Genomic DNA, 27,424 nt, shown 5'->3' with positions numbered 1-27,424 from the left:
TGTGTAGTATTTATAAGGTATCTCCTTCCACTATATTCTTTGCCACAGCAAAGGTTTAGAGGCTGCAATATAACCTCAAAATCCTTCTTTCAGTTAACTAACAATTTCTAAGTACTATGATGTTTCTTCCTCACAGAAAATAATGTTGTGCTGTACACCAGAAACTGTAAACTGACTATACTACAAAAAAAATTTTTAAATAAAAATTAAATAAAATGTTAAAAAAAAGAAAACAATGGAAAAATGTATACAATGTTTGAGTGATATTATGTCTTCAATGTGTTATTACAAATAAATTTTAAGAGGTTAGGTTACAAAGACATTACAGATGGCTTTTAACATCTACAGATAAACTGAAACCACTCCCTTCAGCCCCTGGGGATAATGAAGTGTCTTCTCACACACTGAAGTTACTTTGATTGCAGGATTTGTAAATACTCAGTAAGCATCAGAAACCTCTCAACTGCTGTCTCCTCTTAGGACAAATAGTATACGTTTTAGAGAAAATAATTTCCTACTCATTTTTTTTCCTAAACTCATGTCTACATTAAATCCTGTTATTTTTAAATAATATATCAAATTTAAGAGAATGATTTCAAATTTAACTCGATTTTAAAATGTATATATGGCTAGATCTAACATACAGTATGTGACTACAGTTCACAATACCAAACTGTATGCCTGAAATTTGTTAAGAGGGTAGATCTTAAGTGTTCTTACCAAACACACACAAAAAAATGGTAACTATGTGAGGTGATGGATATTGTCAACTAGTTTGATTATGGAGATCACTGCATAATGTATATATATATCAAAACCAAGTTGCAGATATTAAATATATATATAATTTCTATTTGTCAGCTACACCCCCAATAAAGCTGAGAAAACTGTCTTTAAAAAAACACATCACAAATTTCTAAACTATCACAGAATTGCATTATTTGAAATTATTTTAAAAATCTGAGTTTATGCCTAATATTTTAAAATACCAAAAATACTACCACCAACAACAACAAAAAACTTTCAAACGCTACTTCTGCTTTGTTTTGCAAGTAGCTTTGAAAATGTATACAAAAATGTCGTTATACAAGTCGAGTTCAAACATCTGTGTAACAACGTTACTTAATAGAGTCCCAGAAGCACCTAAAATTGTAGGAAAATTTTTGTGTATGTACAGATGGCGAATTTTTTTCTGGATAAATGGGCCATATAACTTGCAGCTTCTCTTGGAGGGTTCAAAATTCAACTAAGAGTAAAGTGCCTGTAAGAACTGTCAACGTCAAATAACTTATCACAGGCAACCCAACCCTATTTTTTTAATCCAATTTAGGGGAAGATTTACCCTAATTTGGTGGCTCCTACACAACTTTTAAGGGATGCAGGCATGAAATGGCTGTGCGTTGCAAACAGCTCCCTTCACACACCCAACGCGTCAAACCCCAAATTTTCCTTGAAAGGGCCAGGGAGAGGCAAAGGGATTAACAACCCCATTGCTCAAAGATAGACTGACTCTTGCAGGACGTGTCCTCCAAAGAGGGCTGCTGGGCGGGGACCTGGTTTCAGTGAGGGGCTGGAGCCCTTGGGGGTCTCTTGCAGCCAAGGCATCAGCAGCAGCCTGCTTCCGCCCCCAAACGCGCCCTAAAGTAGCGGCTGCGGGCGCGGGTGCAGCAGATCTCGGCCCTCCGAGGCGCGGCCCGCGCCGGCGCCGCTGCAGCACGGTCGCAGCGACCTTCTCGCCCTGGTGTCCGTGAGCCCCCTTATCCACGTCGGCCACACACCCCACGAGGGAAAGGGAGGAAGACACACAACAAAGCCCAACCGAGGAGGCAGGCCTAGGCGAGCCGTAAGTTGGGGCGTGGGGGCTGTGGCCCGAGGAGGAGCGGCCGGGACACCGAGCCCCAGGGTGCCGGTGAGCCGCGAAGCGCGGCAGACAGGGAAGGGGACGCTGGCTGCCAGATGTCAGCCCTCGGGGTCGGGTATCGCAGCCGGCAGGAAGCCTGGCTGGCGAGCGGGCGGAAGGCCAGGGGAAAGCCAGGCCTGAGGAGGGAGGGGAGCGGCGGCGGGGTCCCGAGGCGCCGCAGTTGGCCGCGACCTCCACCCCAGCCCAGGGCCTGTCCCGTTACTCACCCGCCGGGAAGCTTCGGGCTCCGCCGGGGCTGTCCCGCCCGCCGGCCTCCGGGGCCAGGAAGCGCCCCCACATCGCTGGCGGGAGTGCCGGGTGGGCTAGGGGCGCCCGACTCCCCACCTCTCCGTCCTCCCCTGCCTTCGCCTCCTGCTTCTTCGGCGGCGGAAACTTGTGCGGAACCTGGGCCGAGGCGGCACCGGCGAGTCGGCGAGCGAGCGGACTGGCTGACTAACGGCCGCTCAGCGTCGGCCGAGGAGCGCAGGGGCCAGATTCGCCGCCGCGGCGGCGGCTGCCATAGCCGAGCCGGCTGTTTTGAGGTCCGGGACGGGGAAGCGGTGGCTCCGCGCTGACGCCGGCTGGGTCCCCGGCTGAGCCCAGGCTCAGAGGCTCCAGGCGCAGTTGCAGCTGCGGCTTCTCTCCGCCCCCACCGCCCGGGGAGCCTGAGCCGGAGCCGGTTGGGGGCGGGGCCTGGAGGGGCGGGGCCTCGGGCGATTACATAAGGCGTGCGCGGCGTGGGGCAGGGACTCCGGGCGGGTCTCGGTGGGTACCCTTAGGCTGCTTTGCTCCGTCAGTGGCGAATAGGTGGGTCCGACCTTCCGGCCGCATCCGTCCTTCCCCAGCCCGGCACCCTGCGAGTTGAGAAGAGGGAGGGAACTTGGCCCCGGGCCTTATCTTTCGGTTCCTCCCCTCTTTGGGTAATCCCTCAGGCTCCCAGGGCACCTCTCTGAAAAAGGTACGGGAGACCTGTCTTCTCATCAGAACGGATAGAGATAAAAATGGTTTACCCGGGAGAGGCTGAGGGACTCCCAGTCTCATGTGGACTGAAATTAAAATCGTCATCATGCACTCCACAGACATTGTTATAGTTCACTGTAAGGTATAGAAAAGAGATCGTTTGCCTCTGCTCGCAAATTAAATGGGGGAGTGGGGGGTGTACAAAATATCTACATCTTGGAGATGTGCGCAGAAAAAGCAGGAGAAAAGCCTCATGGGTAATTAGTACTAGAGGGTTCAGGGAGGAGATGTAAATTTTAATGTAGTAGCCCCGTGTCTCAGATAAGCAGTCGGAAAGGAGTCAAAATGACACCAGAGGATCTAATGAGAGTGTAACTTACTTACACCCTACACCTTCACATCCCTCATCTGCGTGGTCAGTTCACGCCCTTCACCTGAACCCAGAGTGCAGGGCCAGGTATCCTAAGGAAGGATAAAAGGGTGCAGCATCCTCTTTTTAAGTCTTCTCATGGCAATATTCATAATCTTTCCAATATTTAGATACAAAGTAGTATTTTTTAATAAATATTGATCGAGCACTGTAGAAGGCGGACTCTGCGGTTGGCGGATGAATCGGGTAAGCTGCAGAGCAAGTCCCTAACCCTCAATAGGCTTTGAGTCCAGTGTTGCTTTTTTCTGCTTTGGATGTTTGCTAATTTTGTATTTAATCGCCCTGTGATTGGAAAGTACTGCTTAAAACTTTTAGCGGTTAAATTACATTTAGGTGTATAATCTATCATTTACCACAACTGTCCTGCAATTTATGTGATCACAGTTTTACATTTAGTCTCCCTCTGGTAGAGTTCCATTTATTTCTCCAAATCATGAGCAACTGGCCAAGGATCAACTGTTTCTAAGCATAGGAAGTGACAGAAATATGAAAAAAGAATGTAGTTTGTTCCTTTTTGTGATTTAAATATGTTTTAGCTCACTTAATATGACACTTGAATAGTGTAGTTTCAAAAAGAAACCCCAAGAAGTATTATCAGAAGCTGTAGAGCTGTAAGAAACTATCTTTCTCTTCATGACTTATAGTTACCATAGTCTCATATCAGCTACAGCATTTACTAAATACCAAACTTTTTTATATGGTTCTAAGAAATGTATGAACCATTACAGATATATCTTGGTCCTCTGTGAGTTTAATATATACTTATTGTTATTCCAAAACTCTGCCAATGTCCACTCGATTCTAAGCAGTATTTTTTTTTCAAAGAACCATTTACTCAGGTTTTCTACATGTTTTTATCAAATTAAAGGGCATGCCACTACATACACCAAAAAAGTACATGTGAAGCTGAGACTATATAAAATATTTCAATATCTATTACAGAGTAAAGGCAAATCGAAAGAACATGTTGCTATTTTGGCAGTTGGCACCAGAGATAAAAATTTTTGTATCCCTAGTAGTTAAACTTGGGAGGATAAAGATCTAAGGCAATTAAAATAATTGAAATGCTAAGAATATTATGTATGTTTGGTAGTTTAGATAGAAATGAGCACTGGGCAGGGGAAGAGGAAGGGGAAAGGAACAATCCAGAGCACAAGAAACCTGACCTGTCAATCAACCAGAGCGCAGGGAACCTAAGCTGTCAATCAATCAATCAATCAGTCAATTAATCAATCAATCGTGAAACCAGGATATAAAAACAGGAAAAAGGAGGGAAGGGTGCCATTTTTCCTCTCTTGCAGTGGCCCACTCCCATTTCTCAGGAGTGTACTGTCTTTCACTATCTTCTTTTTCACTAAATAAAAATCTTGCTTGTATCACGCTTTTTGTCTCTCGTCAAAAATTCTCTTCTTTTTTTTTAGGGGGGTGACTGAGAACCGAGGTAGTTCTTATTTCCCTTTTCCTGGTAATATGTATATGATGTAAGCTGTAACCATCCAATTTTGTGTGTGTCATATGAATTCGGAATATATAGTTGATCCTTGAACAACACAAGGATTAGGGGGTGTGGACCTTCTGCACAGTAAGAGTACCGGAGTATAATTTATAGTCTCCTGGTACCCACAATTCCTCAGTATCTGCAGTTTGGCATTGGAGATTTCCACCAACCAGGGACCCTATAGTACTGCAGTATTTACTATTGAAGAATATCTGCATGTAAGTGGAACCACACAGTTCAAACCTGTGTTGTTTAAGGGTTTACTGTATACTGAACTGAGATTTCCCTCCACATCCATGTTACACCCAGTATTTGAGGTTCTCACAATGGTTAAAATTAATCAGGGCACAAGATTGAGAGCCTGAGGGCTACCTAACCATTACTAAGCCTGATGTTGTAAACCAGCATGTTTTTGTTTTACTGTGACAGTATGTAAAGACCATAAGGAGAATCTTACAAGCTAAAACATTTGTTATTGAACTTCAATATTTTAGAAATTTTTCTAAGCAGGTATAAGTAATGAAAATAGTGACTGTGTATGTGTTTGTGTATGTGTGTATATACATAAATATATCTATAGTTGCTTAGGTGAAATTTAGATAATGTTTTGGGAGAGGACTTTTTAAAAATATAAACTAGATCACAAAAGAGGAAAATAGTTCTAAAAATACCAAATTTAATATCAAACCATATTAAACTCTTCATTTGAAATAATACATTCAAAAAAGATATTTAGAAGTGAAAAATAAATGCTGCATTCATAAATTTTAAATCCTTTGGATATGAATCTGAGCCAATAAATTGAACTATCTTATATGTATTTTTCTTATATAAATTTATCATATCAGTCAAACCTCAAGAGAGGTTAATGTTTATAAAAATATAAAATATCAAAACCAACAAAAAGTTGAAAAATTAAGCCAACCAATTAAAATTGAAATAGTTCCTAAGGAACAATTGCAACTTGATAGAAACACATTTGTGGATGAAGTCTAAAAAAATTCCAAGGAACCAATAATTCTGGTGTATCGAGGATGTAACAAGGACTGTGATACATAACCTCTTCCAGGTCATAAAAACAATAAGCTGCCAAATTTACCGTGGGTTGTCATAATCTCAAATAATCATTTATAATAATGAAAAAAAAGAAAACTTAAGAAACTCTTTCACTTGACAATGGGTTTGAAAAATCTTAATTGGATTCCTAGCAGATACATTCAACTATACAAATGTAAACAGAAGACATATAAGTTACTTAACCTGTCTGTGCCTCACTTTCCTCTTCTGTTATTTGTGAATTACAATAGTAACTGCCTCAAGGATTGTTGTGGTCATTAAATGAGTTAATATTTGTAGCATGCTTAGAACAATGCATGTATGCATCCTATGTTGATGACACAGACATACAGTCTAGAAATAGAGTTCTGTTACAACTCATCAAGAAAAAAAACATGATTGGTACATCAAGGTTAGTTATAGATGATGCTTTGTATCAGAATAAAGTACTGATTGATATTTTTTCCTGACCCTTTGGGGTTACTAATTTGTCCAAGGCTTATGGTGAAATGGTACATCTCTGATAGATATTTACCAAATGCTTTGGAGCCAAGTTCATAGAAGCCTTTATTCTAAGCTATGATTCCCTGAACTCCCCATGTGGATGTCTGATTAGCTACTGTGTTTCCTGTCTCTGCCCAATGCTACCCAAATGGTAGGAGGAAGAATAAGGAGAGGTGACTGTGTGGTGTAGACAGGCCAAGAGGGTGAAGATACCTCCTCTCAAGTCCCTGATTCCTGGCAGATACAGAAAATGAGTCCCACCTATACCCTTTGGTTCCAGAGTTGGGTTGCAGTGGCCAATGAGAAAAGTAAGATGTGGATCACTGAATAATAGAGCAGTCCTTCAGGCAGGAGGTGAGGCTGGGAGGGATGAAATTCAGCCAAAAGATAAAGTTTAGTCTTCCAAGGAACCATCAATGCTTACTGGAACTGCTTAGGACTAACATCTTTGTCAATGAAACTTATTGTGGTCACTACCTCGTCATACTGAGCCTCTAGAAAAGATGCAAGATCATTTACAATGAAAGAGGACAGCAACCTTGACAATGTATAAAGAGACAAATTCTTCTCTCCCTGTCATTCTTTTCGAACACGAAATTGAGTAGTGGAAGGAGAGGAGTGCAGAGTTCGAGAAAGCAGATCATGCCTCCACTAAACACACAGAGTCTCCTATCTAACCTGCCCTAGGGGAGAAGAGGACTGTTTTCATAACTTGAAATGTCCAAAATGTTATGAAATTAGATTGGGATGTACTCAGTGGAAAGAGGAATTTTCAATAGAATACAGTTGACAGGAGTTAGTGAGGAAAAAACCTTAGAGTATATACTGTCAATGATTTGAGAATTCTCACTAAACCGATTAAATATTTAATGTAATCCTTAAAACAATCTGTTATCAACAGTTAATATTAGCCCCATTTTAAAGATTGGGGAAAAAAGACCCAGAGAAGTTAAATAAGGCCACACAGGCAGTAAAGAGCTAGAATTCAAATCTAATGAGCTTTCCCCATCATGCTCTTCAACATGTTGCAAAACAAAAATTATAAGATTTTTCTTCAGATACTATATGAGAAGGAAGGACTTAATTATAGGATTTCTGTATAGTGTTTAGGGTTCAGCTCAGATTGGAAATCATGTGACATAAATCTGTGGTATGGGACGATTTTCTTTAGCTGCAGCCAGCAGTTTGAGCATAGGAATAAAGAAGGCAGATGGATAAACATGGTTTTGCATTGTGGGCACTTAGGGAAAAGGGGCAAGGAACTGAAGGATATTTGCTACAGAATGGATGCAATGATGGGGGATTGGGTGTAGCCTATCTGGAGAAAACACTGAAGTCAAGAGAGGGCTGAAATCTTGAGAGAAGGTTGAGGGAGTCAGGGAGCAGAAGTTTCACACAAAATCACCAAGCAGATATAATGAGAGTAAGGGAGTGAACGATGGAAAGACAGGGCGGTAGGTGAGCGGGTAGCATGTTGGACTTTAAGGTTTCTGAGGTGGGGCAATGGAAGGCTTCAATCTAAGAGGCAGCTTCTCTCTAATTTCCCTTCAAGAAAGACCTTGATGTTCATCCAAAAGGATGTTCAGTCCACAAGCTGCTAGCACCCGGGATCTGCCTCAGCTTTTGAGTGGAGGCCTCCCTCTTCCTGGATAGCCCCAGCCAATGACTGAGCATGACAGAGATACCTGCCAGTTTTTCCAAAGCAGAACCCTCCTCATCATCAGCCTCTGTTCTCTAGCTCTCCACTGGATTGACTGAGACCTTGTCAGGTATGCACTGTGGTCTGAGCTTGTCCTTTCCAATCCTATTTCCTGCCCCTTTTATCTTCCCTGCCCCTTGTACTGGTGTTACCCTCCAATAAACCTCTTGCACTCATTCCATTTAACATCTGCTTCCTGGAGAACCAACTGAAAGAAATCTGTGAAAGATAAAGATATAAAGGAGTTGGGGTTTTGTCTATGTATCTGTTTGTTTGTTTTAAATAGTAAAATGGAGATTCTTAGAGTGTGATGAAACTGTTTCTGAGGGCTGTAAATCAAGGATGAGTTACCAGAAAGGCAGCGCAGAGCAACATGGACTGACACCAGACAACAGTATAGGTAAATAACAGCAGAGGAACAACAGATTTAAGCCAATTCAGAATGCCACTTGGGCAGACATGAAACTCATGGGGAAAAGTCCTCAATAGTCCTGACAGGGCTGGTCCCAGGAGCTGCTGACCCTTAGACAAGTTTGCCACTATCCCAAGTGCTTCCAGAAGCACACCACAAACTTCTGTGTATTATTGAGTTCATTGAGGTCAACAGGATTTTAATTAGTTAATTAAGAGTGATTTATTGATTACAACTTCACAAACTCAAATCATTTTAAAACATTAAGACAGTTTTCACAGTAGATTCGTTACTTCTGGACAGCAGAATTCAATTCAATAACTCTGTTAACTTTGGTAAGTTTTCATTCTAAAGAATTTTCCTCATAATGCTTACACAATGGAAGAATGTAAGGATCTCTGGAACTGTAAATAGAGCTAATATCACTAAAACAGTCCCAAAGGGATCTGGGCTAATTTAAAGAGTGGACACTTAAGCTAATATTTCAATGTAATTTTAAAAAGTATTATAATATACTCAGAAAACAAAACACAAGTCTAGCTATAATTTTGAGATTTATGGGGGAACTAATTTCTTATTTTTGTTACTTTTTTCTGATTTTAAAAATAATACATATTTTTAAAAAAGAAAGAAGATAGTATAAAAGTGTTCATCACTTACTCATTTAGTAAATATTTGTTGTCCTTAAGTAGAGAAATAAAAAGTAGGCTTGATGTGAATTCAATCTGTAAAATCTGGAATCTGTATTTTAAAAAAATATATATAAAACATTACTTTAAAATGTGTTACAATAATTACTACATTGTAGTGATTGTAAATATATGTTAAATTTGGAAGTAGAAAAAAGCAACATATCTTGTGTTATTGTTAAGCAACAATATTGTGTTGACATTTAACCATTTCACATATTATATCTCAAAATTTTAACATATCAAGTTGTTCCAAACTTGGGACACATTTTTGAAAATTTATCTGAAAACAAATGGGGATCACCTTATATTTCGACATATCTAGACTAACTTAATTGAAATTAATTAATTAAAATTGGTCCACTTTTTTCTCTACTTTGAGCCATAGCGAGATACTTCTTAAACATTTTTAATATTTTATAATGGTGTGTTTGGGGAATCTATATTAACATACTGCCTAAAACTGAATACAGAACGAATAACTTCTTACAGACTTTTCTTACAACCTAATAAGACTTAAATGTTTTTTAAAAAACCTAGAATAATCAATTTGAACTTTCATTATAGTGATTGAGAATTTTTTTTAATGTTCTGTGCACCTTGAATCACCAATTGCTGAACTGCAAAACTGTAAAATAAAAGCACAGAAAAGCCACCTGAACATCAAATATATTCATTATCATAAGTGCTCACAGAGAATCTGAGAAGAATTAACAATGAACAAAGTATCTAAAATTAAATTCACACTCATATATACATTATGGATGATGACAAATTACAAAAGATGTATCTATGATATACAGGAATTTAAATGACATTTTTCTCACTGGTATATTATATAAATCTTTATGTTAGGTACTTTATTTCCATTACATAATTTCCTAATGAAGTTCTGGAGTAAACTTTTAGCCTTAGTAAAACTGGGCAAGGTATTTATACTGTGAAAATCACCGAAGGATAGGTATTTTCAACTGTGATCAAAAGATAGAAATAGCAGTTAGCATTTATTTTCATAATCTTAAAAAAGTATATGATTTCAGCAGGAGAGACCTTTAGTAACACTAAGAAGGCAGGGGGATGGACTGGGGGCACCTGATCAGTGCTAGGAGAGAAGAGAGGGCAAGGCAGTATCCAGAGAATCCTGCACAGCAGTTGCCTGAAGGCTGCTGCCTTCTTTGCTCACCCTTGAGCGTATGTCTGGTTCTGGCCCAGGCCCAAGAGCTAAGTTTCAGATCATGGCAGGCTTAGGAGAGCAGCGCAGACTGGAACATCTAATCCCACCCTGGCTTACCCTAAAATGGCCCCTGAATTCACCCAGCTCCTGAGCCTGCTGCCTGAAGCTGTTTCTACAAAATCGGAGCGTAGTAGAGCAATACCACTCTTGCTCTGGTTTTGGGTTTGGGTTTTGCCACATCAGGTTTTTTTTTTAAAGAATTTTCATCTTCCTCCATACTATGTCTTAAAACAGATTTCTTAAAATTTCTTAGAGGAAACGAGCTGCAGTTAGCAGATGAGTGTCTGTCTCTGTGTTTCCAGGGCTGAGGTAGTTATCAGCCTGTAAGTGCCTACCTGCTATATGGGGATCCAGTACCAGGCACTGTAGTTTTTCTGTTGCCCTTTCATCATCCAGGGGTTTATGATGACTTTCCTTAAAATGTTTTGATACGTGTGGGCATTTGCCTGCTAAAAGAGGAAAACTTTGTAAGCTGTGAGGAGCCTTTCTGCTGAGGTGGCTGCCAGCCTCCTGGAGAAGGTCCGCTAAAGGAGAACTGCAGTGAGAGCCTCCGGGAAGCTCACATGCCTTGGTCCCTTTTCAGACTCTGGCAAAAGGCCAGACTCAGAGTATTGCTCCAGTGAGTAGCTGGGCAAATTGGCAGATTGCCAGGTGAGAGGCAGACTCTCATTTATAAAGTGATGGTTTTTATAGACTCCCAGTAACCCATACTGCCACTTACCTGAACTCTGTGGTTTCTGGAAGAAAAAAAGAATCAAATTATTCTCCCATTAGAATAACACCAAAACAAACACTGAATATAGGCTGGCGGGATCTATATTGGTCTTTTCAAAATGCTTCAGTATTTATTTCAGTAAATAGCCTTTGCATGATCGTGTGCCTATCACGCACACTGTTCCTGAGTCTTGAGATGTTCTCTGCTTCTCTAGTTGCCATTAAAATTCCCAGTTCTATGGTGCAGGGGTTGCTCTGTCCTGTTGTCTGTAACCACCTCATTAACTCCCACCCCTCTTGGGTTTTCTGAATCTGGTTTTCTTAAATATGATAAGGAGAATGTCACTTAATGTGAGAGATGTCAGAATGGTCAAAGAAAAAAAAAAGAGTAGAATATGAGAACTGAGAAAAATATGATTACCATAAAATGTCATCTTAAAAAAAAGTTTTTGTAGTTTAAGATTTGTATAAACAGAGCTGATCTTTATTAATGTGTCCTATTGATGCCTGCAAAAGGAGATTATAATCTATATCTAGGGCACTTTTTTCTTGTGCCTTGAGAAAAACAATAAAAAAAATAAAGTTTCCTTAAATATGGTTTATAAATACATTTTAGTAAGACATAATTTTTCTTTTAAAATTAAATTTTAAAAGAAATTTTTAAATTTCCAGCTAACTATTTAATACTCAGGATCATTATAGGGTTATTTTAGTTAGAATCTATAGGATTCATGTGTTCATGGACTGAAATTTGGCCGCAGAAATTGCTTAAGATCTTTATCTTATTTTTAAAAATCGGAAAAAAGTAATACCAAGCCTAGAGGTCTTAAATCTCTAACAATAAATATAATGTAGTTATATTATATAGTTGGTAACATTTTTTGTTGCTCTTAAAAATATATCTAGTTTTATAAAAGCAATAAATACTTCTTACAAAATATTCAGAAAAATAGAAAAAGAAAACAATTATAAATAAAGAAACAGGGGTCTATCTATAACGATTGTGTTAAAGAACAGTAGTGCTAAAACTACCTCACAGGCCAGCGATATTGTACCATGAAACGGCTTGTTAACTTTCAGAGGTGATGGGGCTGCCACTCTGAAGAGCACGCCGTGCGGTGCCAGCACTGGAGACACATGTTCAGACGCAGCTCTGCTGCCTGCTGTCTGTGGACCTTCTGGGCTCAGTTTCCTCACTCATCAATTGGGATCACTGCAGGATTATCTCATAAAGCTGTCATGAGTACACACGATCATGTTTGATCAAGTGTTTCACAAGTTGTAGATAAGCTCATCTTTTTTAAGAAGGATGAGGAGCAAGCAATCCAAAGAGGAGCTAGAGCAATAATAAAAGGCATTATTGAGTGCTAAGCGCTGTGCCAGGAATTTTGCCTGAACTGTCGCATGTAATCTTCATAACCACATAAATAGTAGGAATGATTGTTATCTCCATTTTCTAGATGAGGAAACTGAGGCACAGAGTGATCCAAGGAGACATGGGTAGCAAGAGGCAGAGCAGGAATTCAAAGCCAGTTCTGGCTGCCTCTAGAACCTGAGCACTTTCATATTACCTACATCACAGGAAAAAGTTTCACTTCATTAGTAATCAAAGGTTTAACAAATAAAAGGTATGGAAATGCATGAGAATGATAAACATCTAGTTCCAGCTGTCTCTGTAGAGGGGGCATAGGGAGTGGAATTGGCAAGGGGGTCCACAAAGACTTCAACCATTTACATAATATTTTATTTTTATAAAATAAGTAAAAATATGGAAATGTATTAAGAGTTGATAAACCAAGACTATGGATTAATATTTTTCTCCATATTTTTCTGTATGCTTTAAATAATTTACAGCAAAAAATTAAAAGCAGTGAGCTAATGTCATCCTATTTTGTTTATATGAAGACTAAACAATTAAGAAAATAATTCTGATGAAAGTCTGGAGAAACTGATATTCTCGTATGTTTTTGGTGATATAAATTGGTCCAACTCTTTTGGAAACCAATTTGGAAACCATAAAAATAATCATACTCTTTGGTTCAGTAATTTCCCTTTGGGATTACTAGCCTAAGAAAAAAATATCAAAATATGGATGGAGAAGGGTATAGCTCAGTGATAGAGTAAGTGCAAAAGGTCCTGGGCTCAATCCCCAGTACCTCTAATAAATAAATAAATAAACCTAATGACCCCCCCAAAAAATTTAAAAATAAAGAAATAAAAATGCAAGCATGCACACACATAAATACACTCACTGAAAAACTATATGCATAAAGAAGTCAACTACAGTATCATTTAAAATAGTGGAATATAATGAATAATTTAAAATTTTAACATAGTATTATGCCAGCTTTAGAATAATATTTATGAAGGCTATATACCAATTTGCATAATGGTTGTGATGTAATGTTAGTTGAAAAAAGTCAAAATATGTAATTGCATAGCCACTAGAATTAAATCAGTGAAAAAATAAGCATACGGAAAATGTTAAGGAAGGAACACGCTACAAGGATAAGTACAGAGTTAGTGTAAGATGCTGAGATCATGAATATTTTTCTTTCCTCTCGCTTCCAAATTTTTGATAATATTGATCTCTGACATGTTGTTTTTGTAACATAAAATTGTTACATAGTACAAACCTAGCTTTGGAAATAATAAGATCTATTTTCAATAAACTAAAATTCAAGGGAGAGGATGAGGAGTTCTCAGGAAAGTTGTAGACAATCTCCAGTCAATGCAGGCATTCAGAGGAAGTGGAGATCATCAGGCTGGGGGCCTCTGGCATACTGAGGGAGGGGATGTCAGTGGGCTTCAGTAACTGGTAGGGCAGGGAAATAGGAAAAGGCCTAAGGGAAGGGGGCGTGCAAACTTCAAAAGTAGAAAGATAGGAGATAATTGCAGGGAACAGCACTTCATGTCATGGAATATTTTCTTTCCAGTTTTTAATCTGCTGATTTTTTTCAGAAAATGTGGTGACTTTAAAGATGTCATGGTCGAATTAATTCCACAAAACAACTGGTTGTAGAATCATAGCAACATAATTATGAGTTGGGCTTCTGGCTCCAAATCCTTTGTCTAAAAATAATCGCAATGACTACATCTTGGGAAAACAAAGCCATTACCTATTCTTGTGCTACAACTATCTTGGTAGTCACTTACTGGAAAATGGATCATGGATAAAATAACTCCGTGTTTTTAGAACCTCGCCTGTCACTCTTACCTTAAATGAGTTGATAAATGAAATCATTTTCAAACTCTTGGTCCATAAGCATTCTCTTACAAGAATAGGACTTAGGAAAAATCTTTTATAATCACACAAGCCTGCGTGTGCTCCCTGAGTGGACAGTCCTGGCACTCCCGAAACCCAGTGTTGTTCCTTTGGGGAGTGTATTTTCTTGTGCAGAAAGACAGAGGCCAGGGGTAAAGATGTGGGGAATAGGGGAGGAATGTTAGGTAAGTCTCCAACATGGTGAGATGAATGAACCTGTATGCTCTACTGCCTCCAACATCTACCAGCTGCTCTTTGGGTTAGATAAAATTCATTGAATAATATATGAATTAACAGGATGAATGGATGATACTTATCACTTACAGAATGATTACTCTGTGCTGGGAGTTTACATCCATTAACATTAATTGTCATAAGAATCCTGCTGAGTATGTAGTGCAAATGCCAGGGTACTTAGGTTCTTCAACAACTCTAGTTTTTGTTTTTTGTTTTGACTCTAGTTTGGGGGGCAGTTGTTTTTGTTTTTGTTTTATCCTTTAAGATCGGTGTAAAATAAGAGTGTTTGATAGTGATCTCAAACACTGGGGAGAAATCTGCTGGTCCTGCCCACGTCTCCAGGTTTCTCTTGCTCATCTCACATTCTGTTTTCCTACCTGGGCTAAATTCTTCATCCCTCCTTTGCATCCCTCTTGTGTTTGCTTTCCTTTCCGCTGTACTGTCTTACTCCATACCATAAACACATCACCTCAATTTCTTCACTTCCCAAATTGTCACCCACATATGACTGTTTATGAAACAAACATGGATTTATATTCTGGTGAAAAGGTAAGGCATGGTCCACTATGGTGCCACGTAATAAACAACTCAACATTGGATATTAAGACTGTTGTCCCAAATAGAGCCCTAGATTTTTTGCTGTTTTACTGGACTTTTCTCCTTCCTGGGGTTGGTGCTTCCATCTCAAGCTCTGGGATGCTCAAAATTCTTATTTTATCAGGCAAAGTGATTTAGTTCTTTGTCTGGGGCTTCCTCCTTCGTATCCAAAGCAGGCTAATCCAGGTGTTTTCCTAAACTTGGAGTCTTGGGAATCTGAAGGCTGTAGTTTTAAATAGCATTTCCCCGCCACCACTATGTTATTATCCACATTTTACACAAGATGAAACAGGTTTAGTGAAATTAAATGATTACCTAAGAAAAAGGGCCAGAGTATGAATTAACAGCCTGGCTTGTCTAACTCAAAACTCATGCTCCTTCCACTAAACCAGGATGAAGGCATGAAAGTCAGTACTTATTGAATGTTTACAACATGCCTGGCTCTGTTCCAAGAGCTTTAGGGGCATCAACTCATTAAATCCTCACATTAGCTAATATCCATTTTATAAACACAGAGATAGTAAGTAACTTGCCCAAGGTCATATAGCAAACAAATGGAAAGGCCAGGATTAGAACCTAGGTGATCATTCTTTGTGGTTCCCATCATCAGCTGCCAAGCTGGACCAGCCTCATGCTCTATCTACTTTCAGTTCTTTCAGTGGCTGGACCTGGGGGCAGATTACAGGTCAGTCTGCATCCCGAAAATGACATCAGCGTGGTTTAGAAACTCACGTTTTCTGAAGCTGTGGCAATGCAGGGGCATTGTTAGGGTCTGAAAGTACAAAGTAGATTTGCTCAGAGAGAAACTGAGTTATAAACTTTATAGCTGCTGCTTTTGAAAATAATAATGTAATTCAGTCTTTTTCTGCTTAATGAGTTGCTCCCAATCCACTTAATTCATTTAGTCAGTCACCCAAGATTTATCAAGTGTCCTCTGTGCTTCTGGTCCTGTTAGGTGCTGAGCAAACAAAGACTAACCTTTCAGGCTCAGTCTTGCAGTAGCTCAGAGTCTTGTGGGGAACTTGCAGTCTAGAGCATGCTGTAAAGTGACTCATTCATCAAATTGTCACACATTTGATGATATTTGAATCTATAGAAGCCATAGAGAGTCTTATTTCAGATCCATGTATGAAAGAAATGTCTAAGAATTACTTCTTGGAGGAAAGAGAAATGACTCTATCTCCAGTGGTAATAAGCCCTCCAACATAGGAAGTGGACAAGCAGAGCCTCGATGATCATCTGGCCAGAAGTCTGTAAAGAGTGTTCAAACTTAGGATGCCTTGAAAATTCTTATCCTAGAGTCCATGTGCATATTCCAAATGTTAGGAGGACAGTCATGTCAGTAGGAATATGGAGAACTACACAGAGACATAAAAAGGCAAGTTAAAGAGTAAGACTAGGATAAGGTTATGATGAGCGTTTCTTACAATACTGGTCTGTGGGGGACAGTGTTAAGATTCTAGATTTCCCTGCCCAATTCTTTAGAGAAAAAGTCTTGGCATGAAGAAGGGCATTAAACTAGGTCAACATTGCTTGATAGAACTGCTTCCTCAAGAATAGAGAACTTGCTTTGATTTATTTTATGCTCAAAGTTCTGATCTGAGGTTCTGATCTAAGGTTTGATTTTCTGAGTGGACGTGACCATCAGGGCAAGATGTCCCACAGAGATGACTACTAGCAATTCTTTGGGAAGGAACATCTCTCATTTTAAATTAATAAGTGGATATCTTCATTTAGATGGATCTTAAATGTGAACCAAATCAGTGGTTTTCAGTCTGTACTCCTGGGGCCTCATTTGCAGACAGTGAAATTTTAAACTGCGTGTGAAAATTGTGTGTTGTTTTATGTCTGGTTTATACATTGGAGTTTTGCAATTAAATTTTATTTAAGGGAAAAAAAAAGAGCCGCACTGCAAAAAGTTATAACATCTCTGAGATTTTGGTCCATTTCTCTATTCATAAGGAACTGAGGCCCAGATGGATTAAATGATTCACTGAAATGGCAGAGGTAAATCTTAACATTAAGTCACCACTTCAAGTGGACCTTCCACTTCCTGTCCACAAGCCACTGTGAGTCTGGAGAGCATGGCCGTCACCCAGGCCAGTGTAACTCTGGGTGAACTGTACATTCCTAGTACTACAATAGCGAAGAATTAGGCTCTAAATGGGAAGATTCTACTAAAATACTGACTGGCCAGATACCATTTATTCTTTATAGAATTAGGTGCTCCATAATCTAATTTAAACCTCACAATAATCTGTTTAGTTGGGCAGAGCAAGTATCTCCCCAGCCCCCATCCTTAATTTTGCAAAACGTAAAATAGTCTCAAAGATACTGACTTCCTCAAAGAAACATATTAGTAGATTTTTTTAAAGGCCCCAAATTCCAGTCTTCTTTTATAAACACAAGGCTCAGTTCATTTTGTTATGTCCTGATTGATCCAACTAGTAAGAATATGTAGTGTCTGTGTAGACAGGAGACCAATGATGTCATTAAGTAGGACAGCTTCCAAAACTGACAGGCATAAAAATGCAGAACAAAGTTTAGATGCCAAACGATGAGCCATGGACATCTGCTGATCTTTGTAATTATTACAAGGAAACCCACAGTTCCCTGAAGTATGCCTAACTGGATCCTGAATAAGGTGGCTTGCATTGATATATATGCCTATTCTTCAAATGCATGTAGATGTTCATTTGTTCAATAAAGTATGATTTTAAATAAAAGCACTACTGAATTCACAAAAAAGTACATTGTCCTAATGTATTGTCTCAATCACATTCTACCAAAACTACAATTACTGTTATGTGGGGCTCTGTGAAATTTTTTTATGTTAAAAATGGGATCCTACTTGAAAATTTGGGGACCATCTGTTCGAGGGTAAAATAAAGGGAACAGAACACTGTTAATTTGGAAATCATTATTTAAAAACATATTTTGTATCTCTTCCTATGTTTCTATTTTAATGTTGTGTAGCTAAATTATTACTCTCTGTTTTTCATGTTGAATGGCTGCTTCTTATCTGGCTTTGTTTCTTAAGTGTGGTCAGATCACTGATTCTCAGAAAAACTACCCTCTAGCTTAGCCCTACATTCCTCCAAGATAATATCATCTCCAGGAGTCAAGTTTCTTGCCAGAAGAGCCGATTCACAGAAGTAAACAAACTAGAAGTACAACCAGGAAATGTTAAAGATACCGTCAAACTTGGACAGGACATTAATAACAAATACTACTAAGTGTCTCTAAAAAAAAAAAGTAATATCCTGTCAAACTGATCTACAGAATTGGAACAGTAAACAGAGCACAGAAAGGGCCGTAAGCAATACCATCTAGGAACACCGAGGTAATGGACAGGCTGCGTGTCTGCTGAGGACTCCGGAGAAACAGCTGTTCCCTTCTCTCAAAACAAACCCGACTCCAGTGCGTTTCAGTTTGCTTACCAGCTCAGATCTGCTTTTGAGGAGTAAGCCAAGCATATGGCCACTGGTGATTTACCTTAGGGAGGACGTGAGGGAAACTTGAAAGGCAAAAGTCAGCTTGAACAGGCCCTGTTCTTTCCTCCATCTCTGGCAATCTTCCATTCAGCCTACCTCCCCGCCCCCTTGCCCTTTCTTATATTTGATACTTTGTCAGATGAAACATGGAGACAATGGAAAGCAACTGGGAAAGAAACTAAATATTTCCTTCTGGAGACATTACCTATTTTTAAATAACAACTTCAAGTCTATAAATATTTTCATTAGAAAAACTCTATGAAAACCAGTTTCTTGAAGTCAGAATCCAGAATTTAAGATCTCCCTTCACTGTAATATCAAGACTCTATGTCTGCAGCCTATCTCGGCTTCTACCTCTGGAGAGTGAGGTCTTTAATGCTAGATTTATCTCATGAATTAAACTCACATAATTCCACGTACAGCTGGGGTTTGGAGATGGAATATGGAGAGGAAAGTTAGCAGTACAACATTTAGTTCAGTGTAGCAGAGCTTTGAATTGTCTTATAGGCAAGTTCCATAATCTATCTGGGCCCCAGATAAGTTATCTGTAAGATAAAAGGATCATACTAGAGAACCTTTAAATTTCCTTAAAAATCCAATGCTGTATGATCCTTAGAGGTCCAAAATGGGAAGGGAAATGTGAAGGGAAATAGCAAACAGAATTTTGTTTGTGATATCTGAATTATCCCCAGTTCTTCACTCCCTCCCTAATGCAGTTACACAGCACTTGTCAAATGGCTTTGCAGTACCTCCCACCAGAGTAGGCAGAGTCTATTTCCCCATCGACTTCATACCGGGCTTGGCCATGTGACTTACTTTGGCCAATTGAAGTTAACAGATATGACATAAGCAGAAGCTTTAAACATGCCTGTTTTAGCTTTAGCACTTCCTTTGTTTCTGTAATCTACTGGCTAGCCACTGAGTCAAGAATGAGGAGATGTAGAGCTGACCAACCTTGAACAAGAAAAATAAGCATTTGCTGTTTTAAGCCTCTAAAAGTTGTTGGTTGTTATGTGGTACTATAGCAGCAGAAATTTGACTAATAGCATAGACCTCTTACTCTTTTACTTTGTTGGCACATTTTATCCAACAATATGCTCACTGATCTGAAATTTTCTGCAAGGCTGTTCAACTGCCTTAGAGGTATCTAGGCATTTCAAGCTGACCATGGAAATGTTCTCATTAGGACCATCAGCAAGGTTATTGTCAGTGCTAAAAACACTATACAACTTAAAATTAGTCTACTGAGTTTTCTGTGTAAAGAACTGTATGTTCCTAGCCTATATTGAGAAATGACTTCTATGAAGCTGTGCTGTGTTGACTGTAAAAATGGTGATCCTTATAACTTTTACAGTGTAGCTTTTGTGACAACCTTTTGGAGAAACTTCTTTCTGGTTTCAGTAACTGGAGAAATTGTCTTTATTCCAAGCATTTGGTTTGTTCGAATCAATGGACACTAGTTCTGTAATTGGTTATGAGTCCTCTTGAAATAGCTTGCAAAAGTCAGAGCCAAATATGTAGCCTTCCACAAGCAAGTACATGTAGGTGACCTTGCAACATACATTTTGTTTACCAACCTCTGTCCTGGTTTCATCTTTTTTCCTACACTCATTTTCTGTCTGTTTTACGTTGTTATTACATTAGGTATTATTAACTTGTATATGTTTATGTCAACCATCTTAAATCTTTTTTGGAACAGAATTGAGAGTATATATATATATATTTTTTTAAACTACTGTTAATAAGAAAAATACTCATTTCAATTAGTACAATGGAGATGAAAGTATAATTACGCCAGTGATCCATTAACTCTTTCATTGTTAAAACCCACTGAGACTGGTATTTCTCTACTCTCAACTATCTCCAAGAAGGTATTGTTTAAAAAGCACTGTTATCTATTTTTACCATTTCAAATCTATCATCAAAATAAATGTAAAGATGAAAAACCGTCTATCTTCAAGATATTTGAAATAGAGGAAATTTTTTATTTACTAAGAAATTGATATATTATCATATTAATTATTCAAGTGAACTTTTAAATATTTGTTGAGCACCTACTATGTATATACATGATGCTAAGTTCTATTGGCAATGTAAAGATGAATAAGGTACTTCAATATCTTTAAGAAGCTCCTCTGTGTTTGTGTGTGTGTGTGTGTGTTTGTGTGTGTGTGTGTGTGTGTGTGTGGTAGGCACTTCTACATTACAAAGACCTGGTTACCTTAGGTGTAATTGGTTTTCACTATAACAATGAAGAAAGATGAGGCGATGTAGAAATGCTAAGGACTGTCGGGAGGGTACAGCTCAGTGGTAGAGTGCATGCTTAGCATTCATGAGGTCCCAGGTTCAATCCCCAGTACATTCATTAAAACAAATAAATAAATAAATAAACCTAATTACCTCCCCCAAAACAAACAAAAAATAAATATTTTTTTAAAAAGGAAGAAATTCTAGGGACCTCCAGCAGAAGCAGAATATGATCACTGATTCTAGTTTAGTGTTGTGAAACATCAAGAAATAAATCAGTCTTCAATGTTGGGGGGCTTGGTGGTTAGGGCAGGACAAGTAAAGGAAACACCAGCAAAAACACAAAATAATCATTCAGAGCAAGCTGAACTAATCTGGGTCAGTAGATGGAAGCCAAGAATAATCAGTAGTGAACACAGCCAAATCAGAAGCTGAAAGAAGGGTTCTGATTCAAGACACTGATCTAAGTTTATGTTTTAACTACTGCTAAATATCCAAAGGGATACAAAAGTGGGGGAAATATGAATTGGCACTTGCTATAAACTTTAGGGGATTTCTATTAAAGTGTTCTGTGTCTAGAGGCGAATGTGTGACAGGGAAGTCAGGGAGGGACAAATGCTAATCCTACCAACATCTATGGGAAGACCATTAAATGCTAGAGTCCACACAGAGAAATATCCCATGGCATTCCAGCTTAGCTTTCATATACTGAGTAGAGGCACAAAAAACAAGTAGGAATTCTGTGACACAGTGGTAAAATCTCTGACCCTACCCCCTCTGGCTGTAAAGCTTTCCCTCCACCAACAGATACCTGGAATCCAACTTATTAATGTAGAACTGTGATAAATCTTAATTTTTCCCTTCTCCTATTGTCTGCACATAGTATTTGAATAGGACCCTCAAACAATTCTGAAAATTGTGAACTTCATCCATGGAGATGAACACAGTTATAAAAATGAACAAGCAGAAGAACCATCTTCTAGATTGGAAAAGTCAGTTTTATAGATAAAACAACAAGGATCTACTGTATAGTGCAAGGAACTATATTCAATTTCTTGTAATAACATATAATTCAAAAAAATCTAAATAAATGTATATGTATAACTGAATCGCTTTGCAGTACACCAGACACTTACAATGTAAATCAACTACACTTCCATAAAAAAAAATTTTTTTAAAAACACCTTAACTGCTTTATTAATTTGCTTGTTTTTCCTTCACAAAGCCATGCTAATCTTCTAACAGTCGTGTATGTTTTTCCTAATAATACATCATGAAGATCTTTTTAGTTTAATAAATATATATCTTGATCATAAAAAAGAGTCAGTTTTAATGTATAAAAGGAAATTAACCAGAGGAATAAACTTAAATGATCCCATCCATGAACAGTTAATAATATAAACAAAACAAAACAAAACCCTTAGAAAAATTTCTAAATGCCAGGAACTGAAAAAATGCTGGGCTATCAACAAGATGCAAAAGAATATTATACCATATACATAACATATGCAAAATTTAACACAAAATGAATCACAGACCTAATTGTAAGAGCTAAAAGTATAAAACTCTTAAAACATGGGCATAAATATTTGTGATCTTGGATTAGGCAATGGTTCTTAGATCTGACGCCAAAAGCATGAACAAAAAAAAAGACAAACAGATAAATTTGATGTCATCAAAATTAAAAACTTTGTGCTTCAAAGGAAACCTGGAGACAGTGAAGAGAAAACCCAGGAAATGAGAGAATATATTTGCAAATCATATAACTGATAAGGAACTTGTATTCAGAACTCTTACAACTCAACAATAAAAAGACAAATAATTAATTTTAAAATTATCTGAACAGCCATTTCTCCAGGTAGGATAGACAAATGGCCAATAAGCATATGAAAAGATGCTCTACGTTGTTAGTTATTAGGGTAATGAAAGCATGATGAGGTACCATGTCACAGCCAGTAGGATGGCTGTAATAAAAAAGACAAACAGTAAAAAGTATCAGTGAGGTTGTAGAGAAACTAGAATCCTCATACATTGCTGGTGGGACTGTAAAATGGTGCAGCCACTTTGGGAAATAGTTTGCCAGTTCCTCAAAAAGTTAAATATTGAGTTATCATATTACCTAGCAATTTCACTCCTAGAGAAATGAATATACCCAAGAGAAATAAAAACATGTTTGCACAATATCCTAAACACAAATGTTCATACCAACATTATTTATAATGGCCCAAAAATGGAAATAACACAAATGTCTATCAACTGATGAATGGATAAACAGAATTATACACACAGAGGAATATTATTCAGCGATAAAAAGGAATGGAATATGATACATGCCATAACATTGATGCACCTTGAGAACATGCAAAGTGAAAGAGACCAGACACAAAAGGCCACATGCTTTATGCTTCTATTTATATGAAATGTCCCAGTATAGGCAAATCCACAGAAATAGCAGGTCAGTGGTTGCCAGGGGCTGGGCAAGTGGGGGAAATAGAAAGTGATTTTTAATAAGTAAATAGGGTTTCTTTGGAGAATGATGAAAATGTTCCAAAATTAGAGAGTGGTAAAGATTGCACAACTCTATGAATATGCTAAAAACCACTGGAATATACACTTTAAGAGTGAATTTTGTGGTATGTGAATTTTATATCAATAAAGCTGTCACTTTAAAAAATATTACATATTTAAAATGGGAACTATTTGAAATTAGGAGAGATTGCTTTAGAAATAAGAATAGGATTGCTAACAGTTTTTTTTTTTTAACAATGCAATGGAAGCAGCAAAAAAGCAAATAGGAAAATGTCAAAAATCAAGTCAATAAATTTGAAGATGAACTCAAAAAACTTTATAGAATTCAGAGGAAAAGATATAGGGACAAATAAGACAGGAGAAAAGATGATGTACTGAGAACAGATCTAGAATATCTGAAGAGTATTTCAAAGGAGAGGATAAAATTATTTTTCTTTTTTTTAACACTTTTTATTGAGTTATAGTCATTTTACTATGTTGTGTCAAATTCCAGTGTAGAGCACAATTTTTCAGTTATACATGAACATACATATATTCATTGTCACTTTTTTTTTTTTTTTGCTGTGAGCTACCACAAGACCTTGTATATATTTCCCTGTGCTATACAGTATAATCTTGTTTATCTATTCTACATTTTGAAATCTCAGTCTGTCCCTTCCCACCCCCAACCCCCTTGGCAACCACAAGTTTGTATTCTATGTCTATGAGTCTGTTTCTGTTTTGTATTTATGTTTTGGTTGTTTTTTTTTTTTTAGATTCCAAATATGAGTGATCTCATATGGTATTTTTCTTTCTCTTTCTGGCTTACTTCACTTAGAATGACATTCTCCAGGAACATCCATGTTGCTGCAAATGGCGTTATGTTGTCAGTTTTTATGGCTGAGTAGTATTCCATAGTATAAATATACCACCTCTTCTTTATCCAGTCATCTGTTGATGGACATTTAGGCTCTTTCCATGTCTTGGCTATTGTAAATAATGCTACTATGAACATTGGGGTGCAGGTGTCTTTTTGAAGTAGGGTTCCTTCTGGATATATGCCCAGAAGCGGGATTCCGGGTCATATGGTAAGTCTATTCCTAGTCTTTTGAGGCATCTCCACACTGTTTTCCACAGTGGCTACACCAAACTGCATTCCCACCAGCAGTGTAGGAGGGTTCCCTTTTCTCCACAGCCTCCCCAGCATTTGTCATTTATGGACTTTTGAATGATGGCCATTCTGACTGGTATGAGGTGATACCTCTTTGTAGTTTTTTTTTTCGTGTGTGTGGAGGGGGTGGTAATTAGGTTTATTTATTTACCTCATTGTAGTTTTGATTTGCATTTCTCTGATAATTAGTGATACTGAGCATTTTTTCATGTGCCTATTGATCATTTGTATTTCTTCCTTGGAGAATTGCTTGTTTAGGTCTTTTGCCCATTTTTGGATTGGGTTGTTAAAATTATTTTTCAAATAAATAATTTTCTTTAAATTCCCCTGAGCAGAAGACTAAGCCAAGTTGAGATCCAGAGAAATCAAGTGAAGAGCATGTATGTATGTATGTATTTACTTATTTACTTACTTACTTACTCACTCACTCACTCTTTTATAAACTATTATTAGTCAGCATGAAACTCGATGCTTGGAAAATTGTGGCATCTCTACCCCACGTTGTATTATAGTAGAACATTATTAAGCTGTGATCTGGGACTCAGCTCTGTCACTAACCAGGAATGTGACTTTGAGCAAACTATTTAACCTCTTTGGGCCTCAGGTTGTCATCCAATAAAAACAAAAGCTTGAACATGAACATGATGACTTTAACACAGTTGCCTTTATGCATGTAATGTGGGCCAGGGCAGTGGTAGGAAGTAAAGCAAGAAAGCTAGACTGGGAAAGATAATGAACTTCTGATTTTACAGAACTAATTTATTGAGGGTGGGGTGAAGAGGGGGTGGGATGTGCAAGCAGTCCTGCCACTGTCCATAGTGCTGAACCATCATTGTTTTGTCTGAATGCCATTGGAGGAGTTAGGAATTGCTTTGGTAAGCAATATGGAGATCTCACCATTTTAGAGCAGAACAGTGATACTCTGAGCTCATGTACATCTATGTTTCTAACTACCACATATATGCTAATGGCTCCCAAACCCATATGTCTGGCATTGATCTCTTTTCATCTCTCAATGCACATTTTCAACTATATGCGTACCTTGGAGATATTGTGGGTTCAGTTTCAGACCACTGCAATAAAGCAAGTCACATCAATTTTTTGGTTTTCCAATGTATGTTAAAGTTACGTTTATACTATACTGTAGTCTATTAAGTGTACAATAGCATTATGTCTAAAAATGTACATACCTTAATTAAAAAATAGTGTATTGCTAAAAAATGCTAACCATCATCTGAGCCTTCAGCAAGTTTTAATCTTTTGCTGGTGGAGGGTCTTGCCTTGATATTGATGGCTGCTGACTGGTCAGCGTGTGGTTGCTGAAGTTTGGGGTGGCTGTGGCAATTTCTTAAAATAAGACAACAATAAAGACTGTTTGTTGCATCAGCTGACTCTTCCTTTCACAATTTCTCTGCAATATGCAATGCTGTTTGATAGCATTTTTACCTACAATAGAACTTCTTTCAAAATTGGAGTCAATCCTCTCAAACTCTCTCACTGCTTTATCAACTAAGTTAGATAACATTCTAAATCCTGTTGTCATTTAAACAATCTGCACAGCACCTTCATCAGGAGTACATTTCATCTTAAGAAATCACTTTCTCTGCTCATTCATAAGAAGCCACTCCTCATTCATTAAAGTTTTATCAGGAGATTGCAGTCTTCAGACTCCATTTCTAATTATAGTTCTCTTGTTATTTCCACCACATCTGCAGTTACTTCCTCCACTGAAGTCTTGAACCCCTTAAAATCATCCATGTGGATTGGAATCAATTTTTCCCAACTCCCATTAATGTAGATAATTTGATTTTTTCACATGAATCATGAATGTTAGTGCATGTAGAATAGTAAAATCTTTTCAGAGGTTTTCAGTTTACTTTGCCCAGATCAATCAGAGGACTCACCATCCATGGCAGCTATAGCCTTACAAAATGCATTTCTTAAATAATGAGACTTGAAAGTCAAAATTATTCCTTAATCCATGGACTACAGAATGCATGTTGTGTTATAAGGCATGGAAACAACATTAATCTTGTTGTACATCTGCATCAGAGTTCTTGAGTGACCAGGTCATTGTCAATGAGCAGTAATATTTTGAAAGGAATCTTTTCTTCTGAGCAATAGGTCTCAACAGTGGGCTTAAAATAGTAAACCATGTTGTAGACAGATGTACTGTCATCCAGTCTTTGTTGTTCCATTTGAAGAGCACAGGGAGAATAGATTTAGCATAATTCTTAAGGGCCCTCGGATTTTCAGAATGGTAAATGAGCATTGGCTTCAATTTAAAGTCACCAGCTGCATTAGTCCCTAACAAGAGAAGGCTCTGTACTTTAAAGCTCTAAAGCCAGACACTGTTACCACATGATCCAGCAGTCTCACTCTTGAGCATATATCCAGAGAAAACTCTAACTCAAAAAGATACATGCATATTCCTAATATTCATAGCAGCACTATTTACAATAGCCAAGATGTGGAAGCAACCTAAATGTCCATCAACAGATGAATGGATAAAGAAGATGTGGTATACATACAATAGAATATTACTCAGCCACAAAAAGCATGACATAATGCCATTTGCAGCCACATAGGTGGACCTAGAGATTATCATACAAAGTGAAGGAAGTCAGAAAGAGAAAGGCAAGTACCATATGATATCAATTACATGTGAAACCTAAAATATGACACAATTTAACTTATTTACAAAACAGAGACTCACAGACATGGAAAACAAACTTACGGTTACCCAAGGGGAAAGAGGGTATGGGAGAAATAAATTAGGAGTTTGGAATTAGCAGATACAAACTACTAT

At 38.1% G+C, this 27,424-nt stretch overlaps 1 protein-coding gene across 5 annotated transcripts in view; it reads right to left on the bottom strand.

Annotated features, from left to right (window-relative positions):
* Positions 1-11,589, bottom strand: part of CEP85L (centrosomal protein 85L) — a 177,070-nt gene extending 165,481 nt beyond the window's left edge. For 2 of the 5 annotated variants that reach the window (XR_012508651.1, XM_074368431.1), the window contains exons 1-3: positions 10,718-11,589; positions 9,120-9,200; positions 2,128-2,754 (exon numbers count right to left, since the gene is read on the bottom strand). Coding sequence is in view for 2 of the 5 variants with exons in the window: in XM_074368431.1 (XP_074224532.1) it covers positions 2,128-2,200 (73 nt within the window). In the remaining 3 variants the exon portion in view is untranslated. The remainder of the gene's footprint in view (positions 1-2,127; positions 2,755-9,119; positions 9,201-10,717) is intronic. The other 3 variants (XR_012508650.1, XM_074368430.1, XR_012508652.1) reach the window with 2 other exon arrangements.
* Between the last annotated feature and the right edge of the window lie 15,835 nt (positions 11,590-27,424).

This window comes from Camelus bactrianus, chromosome 8, assembly GCF_048773025.1.
Source record: "Camelus bactrianus isolate YW-2024 breed Bactrian camel chromosome 8, ASM4877302v1, whole genome shotgun sequence".
Taxonomy (NCBI): domain Eukaryota; kingdom Metazoa; phylum Chordata; class Mammalia; order Artiodactyla; family Camelidae; genus Camelus; species Camelus bactrianus.
Note: the sequence above shows the minus strand (reverse complement) of the source record. Positions and strands in the feature narration are given on the sequence as shown.